At 33.8% G+C, this 21863-nt stretch overlaps 1 protein-coding gene across 7 annotated transcripts in view; it reads left to right on the top strand.

The window, feature by feature from the left end:
• Positions 1-1113: 1113 nt before the first annotated feature.
• The window catches only part of LOC145191113 (uncharacterized), a 34841-nt gene continuing 14091 nt past the window's right edge, over positions 1114-21863 (top strand). For 2 of the 7 annotated variants that reach the window (XM_090089054.1, XM_090089058.1), the window contains exons 1-2: positions 1115-3255; positions 4411-4448. In XM_090089054.1, the coding sequence (XP_089945180.1) occupies positions 1359-3248 (1890 nt within the window). In that variant the 5' untranslated portion in view covers positions 1115-1358 and the 3' untranslated portion in view covers positions 3249-3255; positions 4411-4448. Of the gene's footprint in view, positions 3256-4021; positions 4227-4410; positions 4522-4649; positions 4773-4859; positions 4926-5275; positions 5399-5580; positions 5754-5849; positions 5915-6058; positions 6154-6271; positions 6482-21863 lie in introns of those variants that run through there. The other 5 variants (XM_090089067.1, XM_090089062.1, XR_016452952.1 and 2 more) reach the window with 5 other exon arrangements.

The following is a 21863-nucleotide window of genomic DNA, read 5'->3' as shown; positions in this document are numbered from 1 at the left end:
ATAATATGATGTATTTCAAATCATTTTTAAATGCTCAGCTAGCTTCGTCAGAGATTTACTTCAAAACAGATGCTAATTTATTATGTTATTTGCAGAAATATGTAAATTATCGGAACATTTATATATTTGTTAATAAGTCCTATCAATCAGCTGATTAGTTCCTCTCAACCATTAGCAGCTACTGTTTCTCTTATAAATTCTTGTAAATCATCGTTCATTATAGATTATTTGTGACGTAATTGAGAATTAAACCGGTTTGTATAGGGCAAAACTATCCCCCAAAATAACTATTTCAATCATTTTATCTTAAAATAAACTGAAAGAGTTTGCAGTTTTTTTAATAATTTTACTTTTATTTACTCTTTTTTTTTTTATTTAAAAATACAGAAAACATTACGATGAAAGCACTCCGTTTGTTTTCTCAATCCAATGCATTAATCTTTGCGGAGAAAAAAACGACCTTCCAAAAAGTACAGACGCCACGGGTGAATTTGGCCAGAGAGTGAACAAATATTTCATTGTAATGCAGTCATTACATTGTATAAATTGTACGCGTATAATGACACGAAGTATTATAACACGAAGTCGCATTAAAAATAAAAAATTTAAAAAATCTTAAAAAATAATAACTGAAAAAAAAGTTTTTTTTCGAGTAATCAAAAAAAAAAAATATAATTAAGCGATTGAATTAAGAAAAGCTGCAACAAGGAGGACGCCATAACTTTTTAAATACCAAGCATCATGCGTTGTCTAAATTAAACAGCTTTTAAAGAAGTTCGTTGCGATCAAAAGTTTTTGATTCAGTTTAGTTTTAAATCCTTTCAATTTATTCCTTTGAATATTTTGACCACAAAAGTTTTTTAGTTAACGAGAATGAAAGCGGGTATAACCCGGCAAACATAAGACGTCTTAAGACCGTCTTATTCAGGTCTTTAAATGGTCTTGTCTTCGGTTGACGTCTTCAAGATGTCTTCAAGACGTCTTTTAAAAGACTGTAGCGTCGTGTAAAATTGCTTGTCTTCGTAAGACGTCTTCAAGACGTCTTTTAAAAGACTATAGCGTCGTGTAAAATTGCTTGTCTTCGTAAGACGTTTTGAAGACGTCTTTTAAAAGACTGTATCGTAGTGTTAAATCGCTCGTCTTCGTAAGACGTCTTAAAGACGTCTTTATTTTTCGAATAATTCTACCAAACAAAAAGACGTCTTTTAGTCGTCTTAAAGACGTTTTTAAAAAGACTTTCGGCGTGAATAAACTTAGTGTCTTTTAAAGATGTGAAATTTTTCTTATAAAGTTTTATCTCGACCAATGTTAATTCTCTAAATCATTATTCTAGCAAAAGGTTTTATATAGGTATCATTATGGAAACTGAAAATAGAATGAAGCGTCGTCGCTTGAATAAAAGTATGTTGAATTTTATAATGACATTTGAAGATGAAGATATTAATGATAGTACATTGAATTTGAATCCTGAATTTAATGCTTCTCAGGCTGAGCGTGAAAATCCTTGTAAAGCCCTAAATAATGTTTTTAAAGAAGAAAACAATAAGTCTTTGAGTTGTAATTATGAGAATTTTGAATGTTGTAATGCAGCACCACTTTTGACAACAGAAACATCAGAAGATTTAGTAATGTGGTCTTCGAAAAGCAAAATTTCTCAAAACCAATTAAACGAGCTTTTGAGTATTCTTAAAAAACATGGTCATTCAGAGTTACCAAAAGATGCAAGAACGCTTTTAAAACCCTCTAAAGTTGTTACAGTAGATAGGAAGTGTGGTGGAACTTATGCTTACTTTACTATTGCTGATGGCATAAATAATTTTTTGAATTTGAAAAATGATTCTCAATGTACTGGGTTATCTATTACTATTAATGTTGATGGGCTACCTCTTTTCAAATCTTCTAATCTTCAATTATGGCCAATACTTGGTCTTATAGAGAACTATATTTTTATCATTGCACTTTTCTGTGGTGATGGTAAACCAGACTGCTTGGATGGTTTTCTTAATGATTTTCTCAAAGAATCTTTATTGTTAAGTGGTGAAGGTTTATACTATAATGATAAAAAAATTGATGTTACACTTAAAGCATTCATATGTGATGCACCTTCTCGCTCTTTTCATAAATGTATACAAAGTCATACAGGATATTACTCCTGTGAACGATGCCAAGTTAAAGGATTTTATGAAGAGCATAGAGTGGTTTATATTGATAACAACCCATCAACTCCAAGATTAACTGAAGAGTTTAGTTCCTTTTTGTACACTGATCATCAGAAATCTCTTACTCCTTTAGCTCAACTTAAAATATCTTGTGTTTCTGATTTTATTTTGGATTACATGCACATGGTTTGTCTTGGTGTAGTAAGACGTATACTTACTTTTTTAAAGACTGGTCCAAAACATTGTAGACTTTCAAATGGCCAAATAAAAAAAATATCTGATAATCTATTAAGCTTACGTGGTATGATGCCATATGAATTTGCTCGACAACCACGTTCCCTTTTAGAGTTAGATCAGTGGAAAGCAACAGAGTTCAGACAATTTATCTTATACACTGGTCCCTTAGTTTTAAAGGGTGTTGTTAGCAAAGAAATTTATAATCATTTTCTAACATTGCATGTTGCAATGGTAATTCTCTTAAATGAAGACAGTGAATTTAGAAAACATTATCTTGCTTTTGCTAGAGAACTCACTAATTATTTTGTTATCAACTCAAAACATTTATATACAAATTCATTCTGTGTTTACAATGTTCACTGTTTACTTCATATTTGTGATGATGTTGTTAAATTTGATTGTTCACTAAATGACATATCTTGTTTTCCCTTTGAAAATTATATGCAGACATTAAAGAAAGCAGTAAAAAACTCAAAGAGTCCTGTTGTTCAAATAGCCAAGCAATATCAAAGTATACAATCTTTGTTAAATACAAAATCTCGAAAACTAAAAGTTTCAGTGAAGCTGAATAATTCATGTTTTTACATAGGAGAAAATCAATTTTGTTTTGTTGATGAGAAATTATCATCTGGATTTTTTAAATGTAGAATATTTAGACTTGATTTACAAAATGATTTATATACACAACCTATTCAGTCTAAAACCTTTCAAATTTTCTTCATACCAAGTATTGATGAAATTGGAGTTAAGTTTGTTGAGTTAAAAATGGAAAGTCTTTGCCGAAAGGTTGTTGTTCTACCTTGGAAGGGAGGTCTTGCATGCTTTCCTTTATTGCATGAAATAGAACATTAATTCAAAGGTTTTTAAATTCAAATTTCTTTTGATTAAATATTTTATATTTATTATGTTTTACTAATTTGCATCCTGTATCCAAAGTTTATATATATATATATATATATATATATATATATATATATATATATATATATATATATATATATATATATATATATATATAATGATTTATTTTTAACTTTATTTTTCCATTTTATTTGTTTTTTACAGTTTATATTTTTGTATAAAAAGATAATTTTTAATTGAAATTATCTATAAAAAAATAAATATATAAAAAAAATTATATTATCAACAAAAGCCTAATAATAAGTTGGAATAACAGAAATAAGTAGCAATAACAAAAGACAACTGTCTTTTAATTTAAAAAACTTATCTAAGAGATTTAATTTTCTATAAAATTGTTTCATTTCTTTATTATTTAGAAAATTTATTAAAACTACCTTTTTAATAGTTAGTGATGAAGTAAAATATCTTAAAAATATAAAATATTAAACAGATTTATTTAAACTGCCCACAGTTATTTTAACGCTGTTTTTAATTCCTTTTTTCGTTTTATTTGTCTGTTTTTTCAGACAAGTTAGTGCTCTTCCTTGTCATTATCACCATAATTATTAACCTAATGATTTTTTTTGTTCCTTTTCATTCCTTTATAAGTTTTTTAAATTAAAAGACAGTTGTCTTTTGTTATTGCTACTTATTTCTGTTATTCCAACTTAATATAAGGCTTTTGTTTATATTTTAAATTTTTTATTTTTTTTTTCATGATTTAGTTTTACACCATGATTTGGGCAAGAGCTGTTTGGATAGAGAACTTTGAGGAAATAGAAGATGTTGTTCCTAGAAGGTGGATAGATACTGATAAAAAAATATTATTCTGGCCTGCAGGTGTATCTTATCATAGAGCTGGTAAAGATGAATTGGATGTGGATGAGACATGGGACAAATATAATCTTGTTAAAATGAAATTTGAGAGTGGTATGAATATATATATATATATATATATATATATATATATATATATATATATATATATATATATATATATATATATTGTAGCTCTTATAAATCCAATATAAACATCAAATATTTTGCCATCATGTATGTGCTGGCAAAATATCTAATTTTTATATTGGATTTATAAGAGTTTTGATTCTTTTAGATAATATGGAAGAACTAAAAGAATATTGTTACACCACAGCAACAGAGGAAGAAGATGAAATAGATATTTGTGTTTCCAAAGATACCTTTAAAGGGAAAGGTAATGTTAATGGTATAATTACATTTAATTATTTTTATGTTAATTATTTATTTTTATTTGTTTAATGTCAAATCTATATTGTAAATTAATATGTTTGTATAAATACTAAAAAAAAAATAAATAAAACTATTATGTTTTAGAGTTACCTGACTTTCCTTTGCCTCCGCCAGTTTTTAAATCTGTGTTGAAAAAACCATTAAAAAGATCTTTTGACTCTAATTTGTCATCTGGATCTACTTTCAAACAATCTAATCTGTGTTCTGGTACAATTTGTCTCTTAATTTTCAATTTTTTCAAAATTAGAATTTATATATTTTTAACTTACACTATTACTGAATTCTTATTTTTAGCTGAAACTTTTTTACCTCTACATTCAACTACAGAGGAACAATCACCTTCATATTCTGGTGCACTATGTATGTATTACTTTTGAATTTTCTACTATATTTTTTGTTCATTAAAGTTGGAATATTCTTTTATTGTTAACTTTATCTTTGCCTCACTTATTTTTACCTTCACAATCAACTGAAATGGAACAATCAAATTTTTTTTTATATATAATTTTTTTTTATAGGCTCTAAACTAAAAAATTGTATGTTCCCCCTCCTCTTACCCATCAACTTTTGTGATCTCGAGGAGCTAAAGCCTAAAATAAGAAAAAAATGTATTAATAATAACAAAGTACCAAAAATTTTTAAAAAAATTTGTTGCAGATTAAAAAAGTAACTTTTTATTATTTATATGTATAATTTTTTTTTTGCTTTAGTTATACCTCATACATCAGAACCAAACAAAAAGCTTCAGAGAACAGACATACAAGAAAAACCCATGATTGAAGCGCTTGGACCTGAGAAGTTACTCAAAAATAAGTTTCCTATGGAAGTTGGAAGTAAGCTCTTTAACATTTACTTGATTTTTTTATTTGGAGTAAGTAAAATGTGGAGAGTATTTCTACTCACATTTGGATTTTTTTTAGGTATAAGAATAATACTTGTAAACAATTTTGAAAATGTATTAATAAATGTTTTGCATTCTGTATATTTCTTTTTTCATTTTCTTCATATAATTTAGAATACCAACACATGATGTTCAAGATGGTTTCAAAGGTTCTTGAAAACCAGGAGCTTATTTTAGCTATAAACAAACAACCCAATAGTAATTTTGCAATCAAGAAATTAGACACTATTGCAGAGTATGAGGATTTTATCAAAAGTTTAGAGGATGATTGTGTTCGACTTGATTTGGTAAATCTTTATCCATATGTAAAACTTTATATTCCATATAAATTAAAAGTGAAAATAGTTATTTTTTTATAATTATTTTGCCAAACTTTTATTTAGGTTAAACAGCTCAGTTTTTTAGGTGCAGAAGATTTTAAACAACTGACAAGATTGGTCATGAATAGGTTTTTTTATTACATTTTGCATAGCAATCATTTTTCGTGTTTGTGGTAAATATATTTTTTATGTATAGTAATTATGGAAATCAATAATTATAAATTGTTTAATATTTTTCATAAATTTTATCATTTATTCGATATGTTTTTTAGATTATTTACAAATAACCTGTTGACACAGTTCAACTTAAAAGGTTCTGGTGGAAAGGTTGATTTATTATCAACTAAACTGTATGACTTAATAGAAGGTAATCTAAAATAGGTTTAAATTATTCAACTTTTAATTTAGTTAAAAATCTATGTTAAGTTAAATTTATTTCCAATATATTTGATAAATATATCCTACATGATTAATTTGATTTTTAGAAGTTATAAAAAGAAGATTTGAAAAGGTTTCAAATGCTGAAATTAAACAGCAAATTGGACAGTATTGTAAAAATTGGACAGTATTGTAAAAATGCTCCTTCACGGAAAAAAACAAACTAAAAAGAAATATTCTTTTTTATGGTGTGTATTGCATATATAACTATATGTTGTATAAATTGTTTAATAAAAAGATACTTGGTCAATACTTGCTTAATGGTGTTTTTAATGTTGTCAATCCATTATAATCGGTAGTAGTAACTTAAATATACCATTAATACTACACAGTTTTCTTAAAGTGTAATTAAAGAAATCTTTAGGCCGTCTTCAGTAAGACGTCTTTAAACAATCTGGAGCAAGACGTCTTTGCGACGGACAATGGGGACCTTTTTAAGACGTCTTTAAGACGTCTTTTTCGATCTTGAAAAGACGTCTTTTTCGATCTTGAAAAGACGTCTTTTTCGATCTTGAAAAGACGTCTTTTTCGATCTTGAAAAGACGTCTTTTTCGATCTTGAAAAGACGTCTTTTTCGATCTTGAAAAGACGTCTTTTTCGATCTTGAAAAGACGTCTTTAAGACGACTAAAAGACGTGTTATGTGTGCTGGTTATATTCAGTAAACCGTCTTGAATAAAGCGTCTTTAATCCGTCTTAGACAAGACGTTTTTAAGATGTCTTCAGTAAGACGGCTTTAAACAGTCTTGAGTGAGACGTCTTTTCGACGGACAACTAAGACCTTTTTAAGACATCTTTTAGACGTCTTTCTCGCTCTTGAAAAGACATCCTTAAGACGACTAAAAGACGTCTTTTTGTTTGCTGGGAATTAAACGTTAAGTAAAACTGTACAACTGGCATTTTTAGTTTTTACGAACTACTTTTTAAAGGGAAAAACGTTTTGAATCTTTTTTTTTTCACATTAATGTATAGAATTTTTTGCTCCATCATACGGGAAAAAAAATATTTAAAAATTTTAACATGAGTTAAAAAGAGTTCCTTTGAGTAAATTGTTTTAAATTTTATTCGCTGACTTTTCAGTTTCGTAAACAAAAACATTCAGCGCTAAACATTAAATGTAGTTTTGCAGTAAAAATTCTGCTGAAGACGACCCTTTTTTCAGAATTAACTTTGCTAGTTTTCGGAAGAAAGATACGAAGAAAAACTGAAATAAAAAGGTTTTCTGTTTAGTTAAACACACTTTTTACTTATTTTATATATTTATAAAAATATTTCACACTTATTTATTAAATTCAGTTATGCAACAAGTCCATATATAAATATGAGTAAATAAAAAAACAAGGAATTACATAGACCAGCAACTCAATGCAACGATTGCACAAACAAAATAAGATGACTTCTCATTATGCAAAGCATCCACTTATGTAACTACTAGAAAACACGGGTTCTGGGACAAAACCATTTTTAGGGTATGTCTGACTATTTTTCTGGCAGGGTTCTGGGACAAAATGATTTTTTTCATGATCGTTGCGTAAATTTTTGATAATCGCTGGGACAAAACCATTTTTAGGGTATGTCTGGCCATAAAATTATCTAGCTACCATGTTTCTGGTACAAAACCATTTTTCATGACGTGATAAATCGTTATGAAAAGCAAAGATGTTTCATACCAGCATAAATAGCTACAATCCATGGAAAATTTCTTTTCAGATCATGTAATGATCCGTGGAAAATCTTCGATTTTTCAAGCGTAATAATAGGCTTGTCCGAGGAGAAATTAAGATAAGATGGGTACATATTTTCTGTCTCTTTTTAAGTATAATCCATCTTTGAGTGAGCTTCCAGTGACCCAGGGTGTTAAAAACAGTCCATCTCCTTTGTATGTGGCAATTTTCATTCCTTTTCCATTGCTTTTGAGGTAAGCAATACCATTTCCAACAATTTTTTCAATCAAAGTGGGTGCAAGAGCTCCCAATAAAGGCAAAAGAAAAGGAAGAAACCCTCCTTCTGATTTTATTCCATTTCCTAAAATTTTGTCGATCATATTGGAACCAAGAGAAGAGGCGACACCGCCCATAGCGGCCTTGCCAAAAGCTGGAATGGCTTTGGCTGCAACCCTTCCTAATAAAGGTAAAAGAGCACCGATGAATCCTCCTTCAACTTTTGCGTTGTGTTCCAATTGAGTTTTGCTCATTTTTATGGTGAATCCAACTCCTCGATGGAGAGCGTCCACAAATTTTCGGTGTTGGCTTTCTGTTAAAAGCAAAACGTCGTTTCCGTGCAGATTATCTTTTGAAATCCGGATGCTGACGGGTTTTCCTTCCACGATTGATTTTTTTATTTTATCGATCTGTCCCTGAGAGACATTTAATTTGACACGAATGTAATTGCTCATTTTTAAATGCTGGAAAAAGTATTTATTTCACTTCTCGAATGTGATAACGGATCGTGATGTCCTCGCCGCGAAAGTCGATTAGATTTCCGTTTTGATCGACGATGCGTGTGATCATCGTAGAAATTTCTGGTAGTTTGACAGGGAGGTAAATTAAATGGGCTGCTCTTTCAATGATTTTATAGCCGGGACCGACCGATGGATAAAAGGAGTAAATGCAATTTACTTGCACTCCGTTGATGTATGATGAGCCGATGACGTTGTTGAGGATTCTGATTGTGTTAACGTCCGAGATTCTAACAATGTCGTCGGACTCGTATTCGGAATTGGAGTCTAATTGCCTTTTTGTGAATCCTAAAAGGGAGGCGATGCTGTTTTCCACGTTCAAATCCATCAAATAATTCAATCCGAGTGTGATGGTTGATTTTAAAGTGTTTAAATTGGATCCAATTTTGATGTTATCTGGTGAGTAGCTGATTTTATTTGTGGTGACGTAACTTGCGCTTTGAGACGCATAATTTTTGATTGTGTTTGAGACGGTTTTTTGCAAGTAAGTGTTGATGTCTTTGATGTCGTAGCTTCCTTTTGGAATGGCGACGTTTTCCCAATTAGCACCGTTGTTCATGCTGTATCGGAAACAATTGTTTTTTTCGGTGATGTTTGGAAAGCTGTTGTACGTCTCAAGATCGAGAAAAGCCATCTCATATTTTTTTTCTTTTTCAAAAACGATTTTGTCCAAAAAATTTGTTATTATTACGTTGGATGTTCCATCCGCATCGATGATTATTCCTGACATTTTTTTAATGTGTGAAAAAATTTTATTAGATCCTTTTTGGATCAATGGAAATCACAAGTGATTTTTAGATCATCTCATGATCCGTGGAAAATTCTCTGAATTTTATTAAATGGATTCTTTTGGAAAATAAAAATCGTCAAATCCGCTTCGATATTTTCCATTGTATTTTTTTGACGACAAATCGATAACAGCAAATCCGTGTGGTTCAGACCAGCAATGCCTGCAAAACTTTTTAAACTCTTCTTTTTTCATGTCGCTCGAAACGTGGTCTCGATAAATGTGATCCATATTTTTTGAGTCTTGAGGAAACAGACAAATAAAATTGGTGTTTTCTCGGATGGTTTGTCTGGGAAGCATGAAATAATTTTGAGCGAGGTAAAAGCAGTCGACGTTGGAGTGTCTTCCTCGGATGTAATATTTTTCGCACTTGTTTTGTTTGGTGAGTTGCAAATCGTCAAAGATCATTAAATTGTTTTTTGTTGAATCGAGATCTTCGGGTTCAGGCACATCGTCAGCCGTTTCAAAAAATTGGCACTCCATGTCATCGGTTTCGGAAAAATTTTTTGAAAGGTCGTTGATAACGCATTCTGGGTTTAAATTCAATTTTTCCATTTCGTTTTGTACCTTGAACAAATCGAGAATGATCTTTTTTGGCAAATTTTTCTCGAACGAGCTTTTCAGTATTTTGTACTCGGGTTGAAAAAGGGATTTTCCAAAGACTTGCAAATGGTTATAATCCAACCATCCAGGCTTGAGCAGTAAATTGAGAAGCAAGGTTGTTTTTCCGCAGCCGGACTTTCCAACGATAATACCTCGAATGCTTCTTGGTAAAAGCTCGTTATTGTTCCTTTTGTTTTTTCCAATATTCCATGACAAATTGGTTACTTCCATTTTTTAATTAAAAAAATATTTTAAATAAAAAAATGTACTGTGTTAAATGCAAAAGAGAAACCGAAACCATTAATTTGAGAAACGAGGTCTCAAAAAACAATAGAAACATGATCAAAGGGACTTGTGACTCTTGTTGAAGGACCAAATGCAAGTTTGTTTCTTCGCATGCGCTCGATGGGTCTTCTTCAACAGCAAAAGGAGGTGATTTGGTAGAATCGATCAACAATTTTTCAAAAAAAATCAAGCTTCCGTGGGCAAGATTTCCAGGAGAAATGCACATTTCAGGAATGAATTTTGCAGGACCTGGAACCAATTTAGACAAAAGGCTCACATCCACCGACATGTATCAGGAGTGGAGCAAACCGGTGGACCGAGTGGACAATGCAGCATATCACCATGATCTGGCATATAAATATTTAAACGACGTTCAAAGCAGAAATTTGGCGGATCAAATGATGCTTGAAGAAATGAACTCCATTCCAAACCCTACTCAAAAAGAAATAAACGAAAGAAAACTTATCGCTCCCATCATCAAAGCCAAAGCCAAATTCGGATTGGGTGTCTTAAAAAAAAAATTCCCCTGAAATGGACAGATCAACTTGCAAACGAGCTTCACAAACCGGTGATTCACCATTTTAAAAGAAGAAAAGTGTTTGTGAACGACATCGATGAAATATGGGCTGTAGATTTGGTTGACATGCAATCGTTTTCAAAGTTCAACAATGGAATAAAATATTTGCTCATGGTGATCGATGTGTTTTCAAAGTATGGATGGATCGTTCCGTTGAAAAGCAAAACGGGTCTTGAAGTGGCTGAGGCGTTGAAAAAAATCTTCGCAGAAAGAAAGTGTGTCAAAATGTGGGTGGACAAAGGAAAAGAGTTTTACAACAAGCACGTGAAAGCGTTGGATGTTCAATTGTACTCCACTGAAAACGAGGAAAAAAGTTGCGTCGTTGAGCGATGGAACAGAACGATGAAAGAGAGAATGTTTAAATATTTTTCGGCCAACAGCACCAACCGATACATTGACGTTTTGGACGAAATGGTGAAAAATTACAACAGCACAAAACACTCGTCCATCAAAATGACACCGATTGAAGCCAGCGAGGAAAAGAATAAAAATATGGTCTGGATGAATCTGAATGGAAAGATGCCAAAAGAAAGGTCAGAGCCGAAATTTTCAATGGGAGATAAAGTGAGGATTACTAAAAAGAAATCACATTTTGAAAAGGGGTATACGCCGAGATGGACGGAGGAGGTTTTTACTGTATCAAAAATTCAGTATACAGACCCACCCACGTACAAAATCACTGACGCCAACGGTGAAGACATTCAAGGCACTTTTTACGAGCAGGAGATGCAAAAGACCAATCAAGACATATTTAGGATTGAAAAAATCGTTCGCAGAACAAAAAGCAAATCACTGGTCAAATGGAAAGGATATCCAGACTCGTTCAACTCATGGGTGGATAATAATGAATTGATCCGTTTGAAAAAACGAGTTAAATAATTTTCTTTTCTTTATAAAAAAGATGAATTTCGTAACGATTGAGAATTTTGATGAGAGCAAATTATCGGTTGGAGAGATTTATTCCGCAACCAAGCCCATTCAGTACCAAAAGATTCCGCTTTATTATGAGTACCCCTCTGGAAAAGGTCCTTTTGTTTTGAGAACTCCCGTTTTGTTTTCTCTGGGTGTGTTTGAGAACCGCAATTTTGGAACGAAAGAGCTGGATGGATATTCAATGTCCTTTCTCGGTTTCAATGAAAAAAATGGAATGAGCGAAGAAGAAAAAAAGTTCATAGAGACGGCAGAAAAAATATCAAAATTTCTTCGCGAAAAAGTCAAGGAAATGATTCCAGCTTTGAAAAAAGGAGGAAGAACGAAAAAAATAATGATAGAGGATTTGTCCATTTTCAAAAACAAATCTGATAATCTAAACGCAGCTCCCATTTTTTTCGGAAAATTGTTTACAAAGAAAAGCGAAGAAAACATTGAGGTTTCTTCTTCTTTTTTCAAAAAGAAGAACAAAAAGATGGTTAAAGTGAATCCTTTGGAATATGTTCGACAAAAGTGTTTTGCTGTTGCGGCATTGAGAATCGAAGGTGTTTTTGTTGGAGCGCAGATCGAGTCCATTCAGGTTAGGATTACCGAAGTGGCCATTGCAAAAAAGGATACTTCAGTTCAAAGCATCATAGGTGGACAACCTATGAATTTTGAGGAAATGGAATCTGACGAAGAAATGTAAAAACACTAAATTAAAATGAAAATAAAATGAGTTAAAACATTTTCTTTTCATATTAAAAAAATGCATGCCCCTCACAAGTTTTTCAAAAACGTTTACACGGCAGAGAAACATGTTGATTCTAACACGGAAATCTCGAAAATGTATTTGGAGCATATGGATGACAGGATCAAAGTGTTGGAAAAATTCAAAGAGTCGGATCGAACCAAAAATTTGGAAAATTTGGTGGAAAGAATCAAAGAGCTGGAGAATTTGGTGGAGACAACCAAAAACCTTCAAAAAAAGACATCGCAAAATATTGTTGTACAATTAAAAAAATTGGATCACCCAAACTGTTTTAACATAAACGGACAACATGAAATTTTTGCTCAGGAAGACATTAAATTTGCTGCTCTTTCTCCCAAGACAATAACGTTGTCTGTGGGATTGAATTTTGAAAGAGGAATCGCAGTCGTCACTTTGATGAACAAAATAAGTGAAAAATTGAACTTTAACAAAAACGATGTCATTTTTTCTGAGTCTGTGAAAGAAATCTTTTTGGATGTGCTCAACAACAGCAACAATGATGTCATTGTCAAAAAAGGAGAAATGCTTTGCAAAATAAATCACATCGATTCGAATTAAAAAAATCTGTCTTTGTTAAAAAGATGGAGATAATCAAAAACACTGAAAAAATTTATCCAGTTCTTCCAACAGCGCCATCCGATGACGCTTATCGTCTTCAAAAGATCAGTGAGATCCAAAAAGAAATGGAGGATGAAAAAGCTAAAAGAATGACCTTGAGCAAAAAGTACCATTGAGTGGCCAAAATAATTCGTTTCGCAGACGATGGGTTGCAAACGTTGTGCGTTGGTTTGGGGATTACAGGCATTGCGCTTTTGTCAACCGTTGATGCCACTCCAGTTTCGATTGCATGCGAGGGGGTTGCAATTGGATTAGGGGCTTTGTCCATCTTCGGAAACCATCAAAACAAGAAAATGTTGTTAAAGGCTGAAAAGCACGAAAAAATAAAAGTTCTCTCCGAGTCAAAATTGAACACGATTAGCGATCACATTTCAAAATCGCTCATGGACGGGTTTGTGAGCGATTCCGAATACGAACTCATCCTCGGCGAGCTTCAAAAATTTTAAGCCATGACTGAAGAAATCCGAACAAAAACAAAAAGCAGCATTGACGAATTGACCAAAGAGTCGTTGATCCAAAAAGGAAGAGAAGAAGCCATTCAAGCATTTAACAACTTTTACAAAAAGGGAAAATGAACGCAAAACGTAAACGAGTTTACGTTTAAGTTTTTTTCTTCGTATTTTAAAAAATGGAATTCTTTAAAATACAAGACCCGAAAAAGAGAGATGAGATTGTGAAAAATTACATGGCCAACAGGGAGAAGCTTTACAATGAGAGCATTAACCGGAACGTTTCAGATGCGAATTATCAGACTGATCTGTCCAAGTTTTTTCAACCGTTGATCGAGAGCAACGAAAAAGTGAAAAACGAGATGAAAAGCATTGCATACAGGGAGGTTGGCAACAGTCCACTGGCTTTGACTTACCCAGAAAGCGAGTCGTCTTTTGAAAGTGTTGAAAGTTCAAATCCAACCAAAAGATTAAAATCTTTTAAAAATATGAATGTTGAAGAATATGGAAATATCGCTACTTATTATTTACAGCATTATGCGATGAAAGATAAAAAATTAACTGACAAAGTGTTTGGAATTTACTTTAATGAAGATAGAAAAATGTTTATTGGAAAAGAAGAAGTTACCATCGATGATAATGACGTCATTATTAATGGAGAAAAGTACAAGGGAACAAGAGGACTTTGGGAGTTGATGACAAAATCAGTACCAAACGGAGAAATTTACACAGACGAGGACAAGAATAATTATGAAAAAATACTGGTCGAAACGCATGCAATGGAGAGAGAAAATGATCCAGCCAGACCAAAAGCTTCGGGAGGTGCAAAGTGGAGAGATATTGTTTCAAAAATTTGGGAAAAAAATTACACAAACATAAAAGGAACAAAAGGTCGTGGAGTGATCATTCTTCCGAGCGATCCGAATGCTCTTGTTAAAAGACTTAGTTTGAGCATCGCCGCGGGTCATGCTGGAAATATCGCATCGAGAAACGAAGCTGTTGCCATTTGCGATGAGCTTTTGAGACAGGGGGAAATCAACAAAGAGGAATATCAGTCGATTCAAAAATACATTGCGTCGTGAATTAAAAATCACTTGTGATTTTCATTGATCTGAAGGATTTAAAAGAATTTTTTCATTTTTAAAAATGCTCATTGTGAACAACAGAAGATATATGAAAAAGAACGTCATCGGAGGAGGAGGGATCGTTGACACGTTTAAAAATTTTTTGAGGAGAATGATCGCCTCAAACGCATCAAAGTCATCTCTTCATTTATTGAGGAAAGCAGCAGCAAGCGAAATTGGAAGAGAAGCGATCACAGCCGCCAAATCTGCAGGAAAAGAATTGGCCTCTTCTGCCATATCCACCGCCAGAGACGTTGCCATCGACAAAGGAAAAAAAGCGATTGAAAAAGTTTATGCAAAGACAGGAACGCCAAACCCCAGCATGATTTTGAGTGAAGCAGCAAAGCAATATGAGTCTGTTAATCCGATGGAAGAGCTGCACAAAAAAATGTTTGGTTCGTCCATTAAAAAGAAAATGACAAAAAAGAACGCAGCAAGAATCCAAGATCTGGTTAAAATGGGAAGCGGGCTTTTGATTGCATGATTTTTTTGATGAATCAAAAATGACATAAAAATTTTTTTTCTCATTTTAAAAAATGATAAACACCGACAGATTAAGAGTTGATGAAATGCCCGAGTATGACACCGGCATTGAAAAAGTTGATTTTTTCGAGTACCTTCCAACAAACCTCGATTTAAATTCTTCAGGATCGATCGTTTTTGAGATTGATTGTCAGTCTGTGCAGACACTTCCGTCTGAGGCTTACATCCTCGTGGAAGGTGTTCTGAAAAAACAAGACGGAACCGCTTACGCGGCAGCAGACAACATTGCTCTGGTGAACAACGCCATCATGTATTTGTTCAGTGACGTCACTTATGACTTATCAGGACAGCAAGTGGAAAGAGTCATGTATCCAGGTCAGGGAACAACCATGCTTGGATTGTTGAAATATCCTTTCGGTTTTCAGCTTGCCGATGGTTTGAAGCAAATGTGGTACAAAGATACTTCAAACGCAACTGGAACCACAGGATTCAACGTCAGACGAGACCACTTGTTTGCAGACACCACGTCCATTGGCTCATTTTCGTTCAGGATCCCTTTAAAGCACATTTTTGGTTTTTGCGAAACTTACGACAAAGTCGTTTACGGATTCAGACACACGAACACCTTTACAAAAAAAGAATACGATGACGCCATTTACAGAGCTGGAACTGTTGCTGCAGGAATGATCGACATTAAAAAATTCCGACTTTTCATGCCAAGGATTGAGCTTGATGTTTTGAAAAAATCAGAATTTTTGAACATGATGACAAAGAAAATCTCGGTTCCAGTGGCTTACAAAGCAAACAAAGTCGAAAGGCAAGTCGTTCCAGCTGGTCTCACAGAATTCACTTGGACACTTGGAAGGATCACGGACAAAAGCGTTCCGAGATATATCGTGTTTGGTCTTCAGACAAACAGAGGTTCCGCTCAAACCGTAAATCCAGCTGTGTTTGATCATTGTGACGTTAACAATTTTTTCGTGACCGTCAATGGGATAAAATATCCAAATTACAATTACGACTTGAATTTTGGAGAAAAGAAAATGGTTATGGCTCATTCTGATGCGTTCACTTTTGATGAAAAATATTACGGCACAAACGAGCTTGTTTGTCAATCTGGTTTGACTCTGCTTGAATACAAAAATTTGTTTCCGTTGTTTTTTGTTGACATTAGCAAGCAAAAGGAAAGAGTTGTTTCCGAAACGGCTGAATTGGTTGTCAACCTAAAATTCAGAACGGCTGTGCCAGACAACACCGTTATTTTCGCAGTGATCATTTCCGACAAATTGATCCAATTTTCTTCAGACGGAAACAACATGAACGCTGTTTATTAAGTATTCTTGACGAAGAAATTGATTTAAAAAAAATTTTTCTTTTCATATAAAAAAGATGAGACTGACAAAAAATTATCTGAAAAATTTGCTGAGAGAAAATGGTATTACATTAACCTCAAACAATTTACCGTCTTTGCTGATGATTGCGGTTGAGAACAATCTCGTAAGCAAAGATTCGCTTTTGGAAGGTGTAAAAGAATGCAGACATGTGGGTAGACCGAAAAAAGAAATAAAAACGGAAAATGTGGAAAAAACGATCGATCCAAAATACGAGAGGCTTTGTTCTATTCGAAAAAAACCTGTGTCTGTGAAAACAACTAACATGGAAACAGGAGAGGTGGTTGAATACAAATCTCTTTACGAAGCGATGAAAAAGACTGGTCATGGCTGGAGATATTTGGAGCGTCGTGATGGAAAAGTGGATAATGGAATCAAGATTGAGATCGTCAATTCTGAAAAACTTGAAAACAGAAAAAAAACTCCAAGTCCGAAAAAATTGATTTTGAGTTAAATAATTTTCTTGACAATAGAAAAGATGTCTGATTATGAAAATATTGATCCTGAAGATATGAGTGATACTGAAGATAATTTTCGTCGTGAAGATCTTATTGATCCTGATGATGATAATATTGGACCTTATGATATTGTTGTTTTTGAAAATGGTTCATCTATGTATTACTATGAATTTACGAATGACGATCGACGAAATTTAGTAATTAGTCATATCTTAAGAGGAAAGTCGGAAAGCGATATCATTGCAGAAAAGACGGAAAGCGAAATCATTGCAGAAGAGTGGGAAAAATTCTCTTCGTCTTCTTGGAGAATGGGTCGATTTTGCGCTCCTGCTGCTTAAACATTTTTAATTCTACAGAAAGAATTAAAAAATTGAAAATGAGTTAAATAAATTTCTTGGCAATAAAAAAAGAGATGAGTGATTCTGAAGATATTATTGATCCTGAAGATATTATAGTTACTGAACTTATTGATCATGAAGATATAGATCCTGAAGATTATGATAATGAAGATTATGATAATGAAGATTATGATAATGAAGATTATGATAATGAATATGACTATGACTATGAATTAACGAGGTATGAGCGACGAGATTTATTAATTAGTTATTTACAAGTAGAATACATAGCACCCACTGTTAAAGAAATGTCTGAAAGCGAGATCATTGCAGAAGAGTGGGAAAAATTCTCTTCGTCTTCTTGGAGAATGGGTCGATTTTGCGCTCCTGCTGCTTAATGTTTTTAATTCTTTTTTCTAAGAATTAAAAAAAAGTTCTTGGCGTAATAAAAATGGAAAACAAAATGCGAAAAAATGGAAAACCTCAAAAAATTGAAAATGAGTTAAATAATTTTCTTGGCAATAAAAAAATGAAAAACAAAACTGCTAAAGAATTGCGAGAAATCGCCAAAGCTCAAAAATTGAAAAATTATTCAAAGATGCGAAAGACTGATCTTGTGGAAAAATTAAACACCTCATCATCTCAAAGGAGCATACTTTCATGGGTTATTAAAAGACCTGCTATTGCACCACGCCCTGATCTTAGTTCGATCGCCCAACGCCAAAAGCCTGTCATCGCTCCGAAACCATCAACAATTCCACCAAGTCCTATCATGTTGAAGCCAGCTCTTCCTCCAAAGCCTTCATCACAATATATCTTTGACTCCCCTGTTCCAGATTCTTCTCCTGTGTTGACTCAAGGAGTTTTTTCAAGGTTTACAACGACTGTAACAAATACAGTCGTCAACAGCTTCAACAGATTGCTTGAGCTTGTAGATCCTTACGTTCCAGAGGCTGTGAAGAGAACAGTGAGCAATGTAGGCAACGAAGTGAAAAAGAAAGTTGAATCCCTCAAATCAACGATCCTCAAATCAATTGTGCGAAATGCAGTTTACAAACCCCTTATTCATTTTCAATTGACCGATCACGCGCTGAAGCGTGTTGCCAAACAATTTTCGCATCAAGTCAAAGGAAACCAAAAGGATGCTTCTGCCTTTTTAAATTTGGCGAAAGACGGAGCGATAAAGATTCTTCAAGAGAATAAAAACAAAAAAGCTATCCTTGTTTTAACGATCGATATGGAGAGCGTCAGCATTACTACCGGAGAGGAGGTGCATCGAATCGTACCTTTTTTGTCAAAAGCTGGTATTATTTTGGAGTCGACGAACTTGAGCGAATTTTATGAAGAAGCAAAAGATAAGATCCTGGAAAACATGGAAAAATACAACAAAATGGGTTCGAATTGCACAGTGTCCGCCATCTTGAAAATGGACATCAATTTAATTGACTACAAGCCCATCGGTGGTCGTTCGTATATCCCTCTCGACGATTTTCTGTCAAGCAAAAAAGCAATCATCAACATGGTGAACGATGACAATGAATGCTTCAGGTGGTGTGTCACCAGGGCGTTAAACATGAAAGAAAAACATGGAGAAAGAATTGATAAAGACTTGATCGAAAATTCAAAAAAAATAAATTGGAAAGGAATAGATTTTCCAGTTAAAACCGATCAAATCAAAATATTTGAAATAAATAATCCAGACATCAGCGTCAACGTATTCGGGTACAAAAATGAATACATTTACCCTTTGCAAATATCAAAATATTTTAACAGAAAGCATGAAATAGATTTGCTGCTTATTTCAGATGAAAAAACAAATCATTATTGTCTGATCAAAAATCTGAGTCGACTCATTTCATCCCAAGCATCAAAAGAAAAAGTAAAAAAATATTATTGCAGAAATTGCTTGCAGGGGATGAACAGCGAGGAGGCTCTTTCAAAGCATTCGACCTATTGCAGAGAGCATGACTCGATCCGAATGGATCTTCCTCCAGAAAATTCGTTCATGAAATTTGAGCACTTGAACATGTCGATGAGGGTTCCATTCATCGATTACGCTGATTTTGAAAGCTTTGTCAAACCGATGGACTCGTGCGAACAAAACCCAGGTAAGTCGTACACCAAAAAGTTTCAAAGGCACGTTCCGAGCTCGTTTGCATTTCACATCAAATGTTTTGACGAAACCATTTACAGCAGTAGTCCAACAATATCTATGTCTGAAAGCGAGGATGAGGACATTGGTGAATATTTTGTCTGCGAGTTGGAAAAAGAAATAAAAGAAATTTTTGGTAAAAACTTGAAAAAAAATATGGTTTTCACAAAGGAGGATAAAAATAATTTCAAATCAGCGACGGTTTGTCACATTTGCGAAGAAAAAATTCTCGATTCAGAAAAAAAGGTGCGTGATCATTGTCATTTTACTGGAAAGTACCGTGGTGCTGCTCATGATGCTTGCAACATAAAATACAAAGTCCCAAAATTTGTTCCTGTCGTTTTTCACAATCTGTCGGGTTATGACAGTCATTTGTTTATCAAAAAATTGGGTGGAGAAATAACCTGCATCCCATGCAACGAGGAAAAATACATCAGCTTCTCGAAAAAAATCAAAGTGGGAGAGTACACTGGGGAAGACGGAAAAACAAAAGACAAAAAAATTGAATTGAGGTTCATCGACAGTTTTAGATTCCTTTCCTTCAGTTTGGATACTTTGGCGAAAAATTTGAAGCCGGAAGAGTTCAAAAACCTCACAAAACATTTTAATGGAGAAAAATTCGATTTGCTTCGAAAAAAAGGCGTTTACCCTTACGGTTGGGTGAATGGATTCGATAAATTTCAAGAAACGCAATTACCTCCAAAAGAAGCGTTTTTCTCAGAACTCTATCACGAGGAGATAAGCGATGAAGATTATGCACATGCGCAGAAGGTTTGGAACGTATTTGGATGCAAAACGTTCAGAGATTATCACGATTTGTACAACGTGTCTGACGTTTTGATTCTGGCGGATAACTTTGAAAATTTCAGGGACGTTTGCATGAAACATTACAAGCTCGACCCAGCCTGGTATTACACGTCTCCCGGTTTGGCTTGGGACGCTTGTTTGAAACTGACAAAAATAAAATTGGAATTGTTGAGCGACCCCGACATGCTTCGAATGATCCAAAAAGGAACACGTCGAGGGATCAGCATGATCTCCAATCGGTATGGAAAATCAAACAACAAATACATGGGCGACTCGTACGATCCAAGCAAACCGTCAAAATTCATTCAATATTTGGACGCCAACAACCTGTATGGATGGGCCATGAGCAAGCCTCTTCCCGTTGGAAAATTCGAATGGATGACAAAAGACGAACTAACCAATTGGAGACATTATCCGTGCATTTTGGAGGTTGATTTGGATTATCCTGAAAGCCTTCACGATGAACACAACGATTATCCGTTGGCCCCAGAGAGAATGAAAATCGGAAAAGTGGATAAGCTCGTTCCAAATTTAAACGACAAAAAAAATTATGTCCTTCACTGTGAAAACCTGAAATTGTATGAACGATTGGGAATGAAAATCTCAAAGGTCCACAGAGGCATAAAATTTGAGCAACGGGATTGGATGAAACCATACATTGACCTCAACACAGAATTGAGAACAAAAGCCACAAGCGAGTTTGAAAAGGAATTTTTCAAGCTGATGAACAACTCGGTGTTTGGAAAAACAATGGAGAACATTGAAAAAAGAGTTGACGTGAGACTGGTAACAACAAAGGAAAAGGCAATAAAATTGGCGGCCAAAACCAACTACGACCGGCACACGATTTTCGACAAAAACTTGATTGCTGTTCACATGAAAAGGACAAAAAGTTTTTACAACAAACCAATTTATTTGGGCATGTCCATTTTGGATTTGAGCAAAACCTTAATCTTCGAGTTCCATTATGATTACATCAAACCAAAATATGGTGATAAGGTAAAGCTGTTGATGACAGACACGGACTCGTTGGTTTATGAAATAAAAACGGAAGATTTTTACAAGGAAATTGCAGATGATGTGGAAAGCAAATTCGACACGAGCGATTTTCCAAAAGACCATCCTGCCATTCAAAGCGTCGGGTTCAAAGTGGGTTTAAACAAAAAGGTCATTGGGATGTTCAAAGACGAAACCGGAGGAAAACAGATTGAAGAGTTTGTCGGTCTCAGGTCGAAATTGTACTCTTACAAAATACATCAAGAAAAACAAGAAAAAAAAATGCAAAAAATGCAAAGGGGTGAAATCATATGTTGTCGACAAATACATCACACACGACGATTACAAAAATTGTCTCGAAACCAAAAAAGAAAAGTTTAACAAAATGAATGTCATCCAATCCCGTTTGCATGACGTTTACACGGAGGAAATC

Source organism: Hydra viridissima, unplaced genomic scaffold (genome assembly GCF_058129835.1).
Source record: "Hydra viridissima isolate aposymbiotic clone 2 unplaced genomic scaffold, HvirCarnegie_v1 scaffold_1, whole genome shotgun sequence".
NCBI classification, from domain to species: Eukaryota; Metazoa; Cnidaria; class Hydrozoa; order Anthoathecata; family Hydridae; genus Hydra; species Hydra viridissima.
This window is presented reverse-complemented; position numbering and strand designations above follow the sequence as displayed.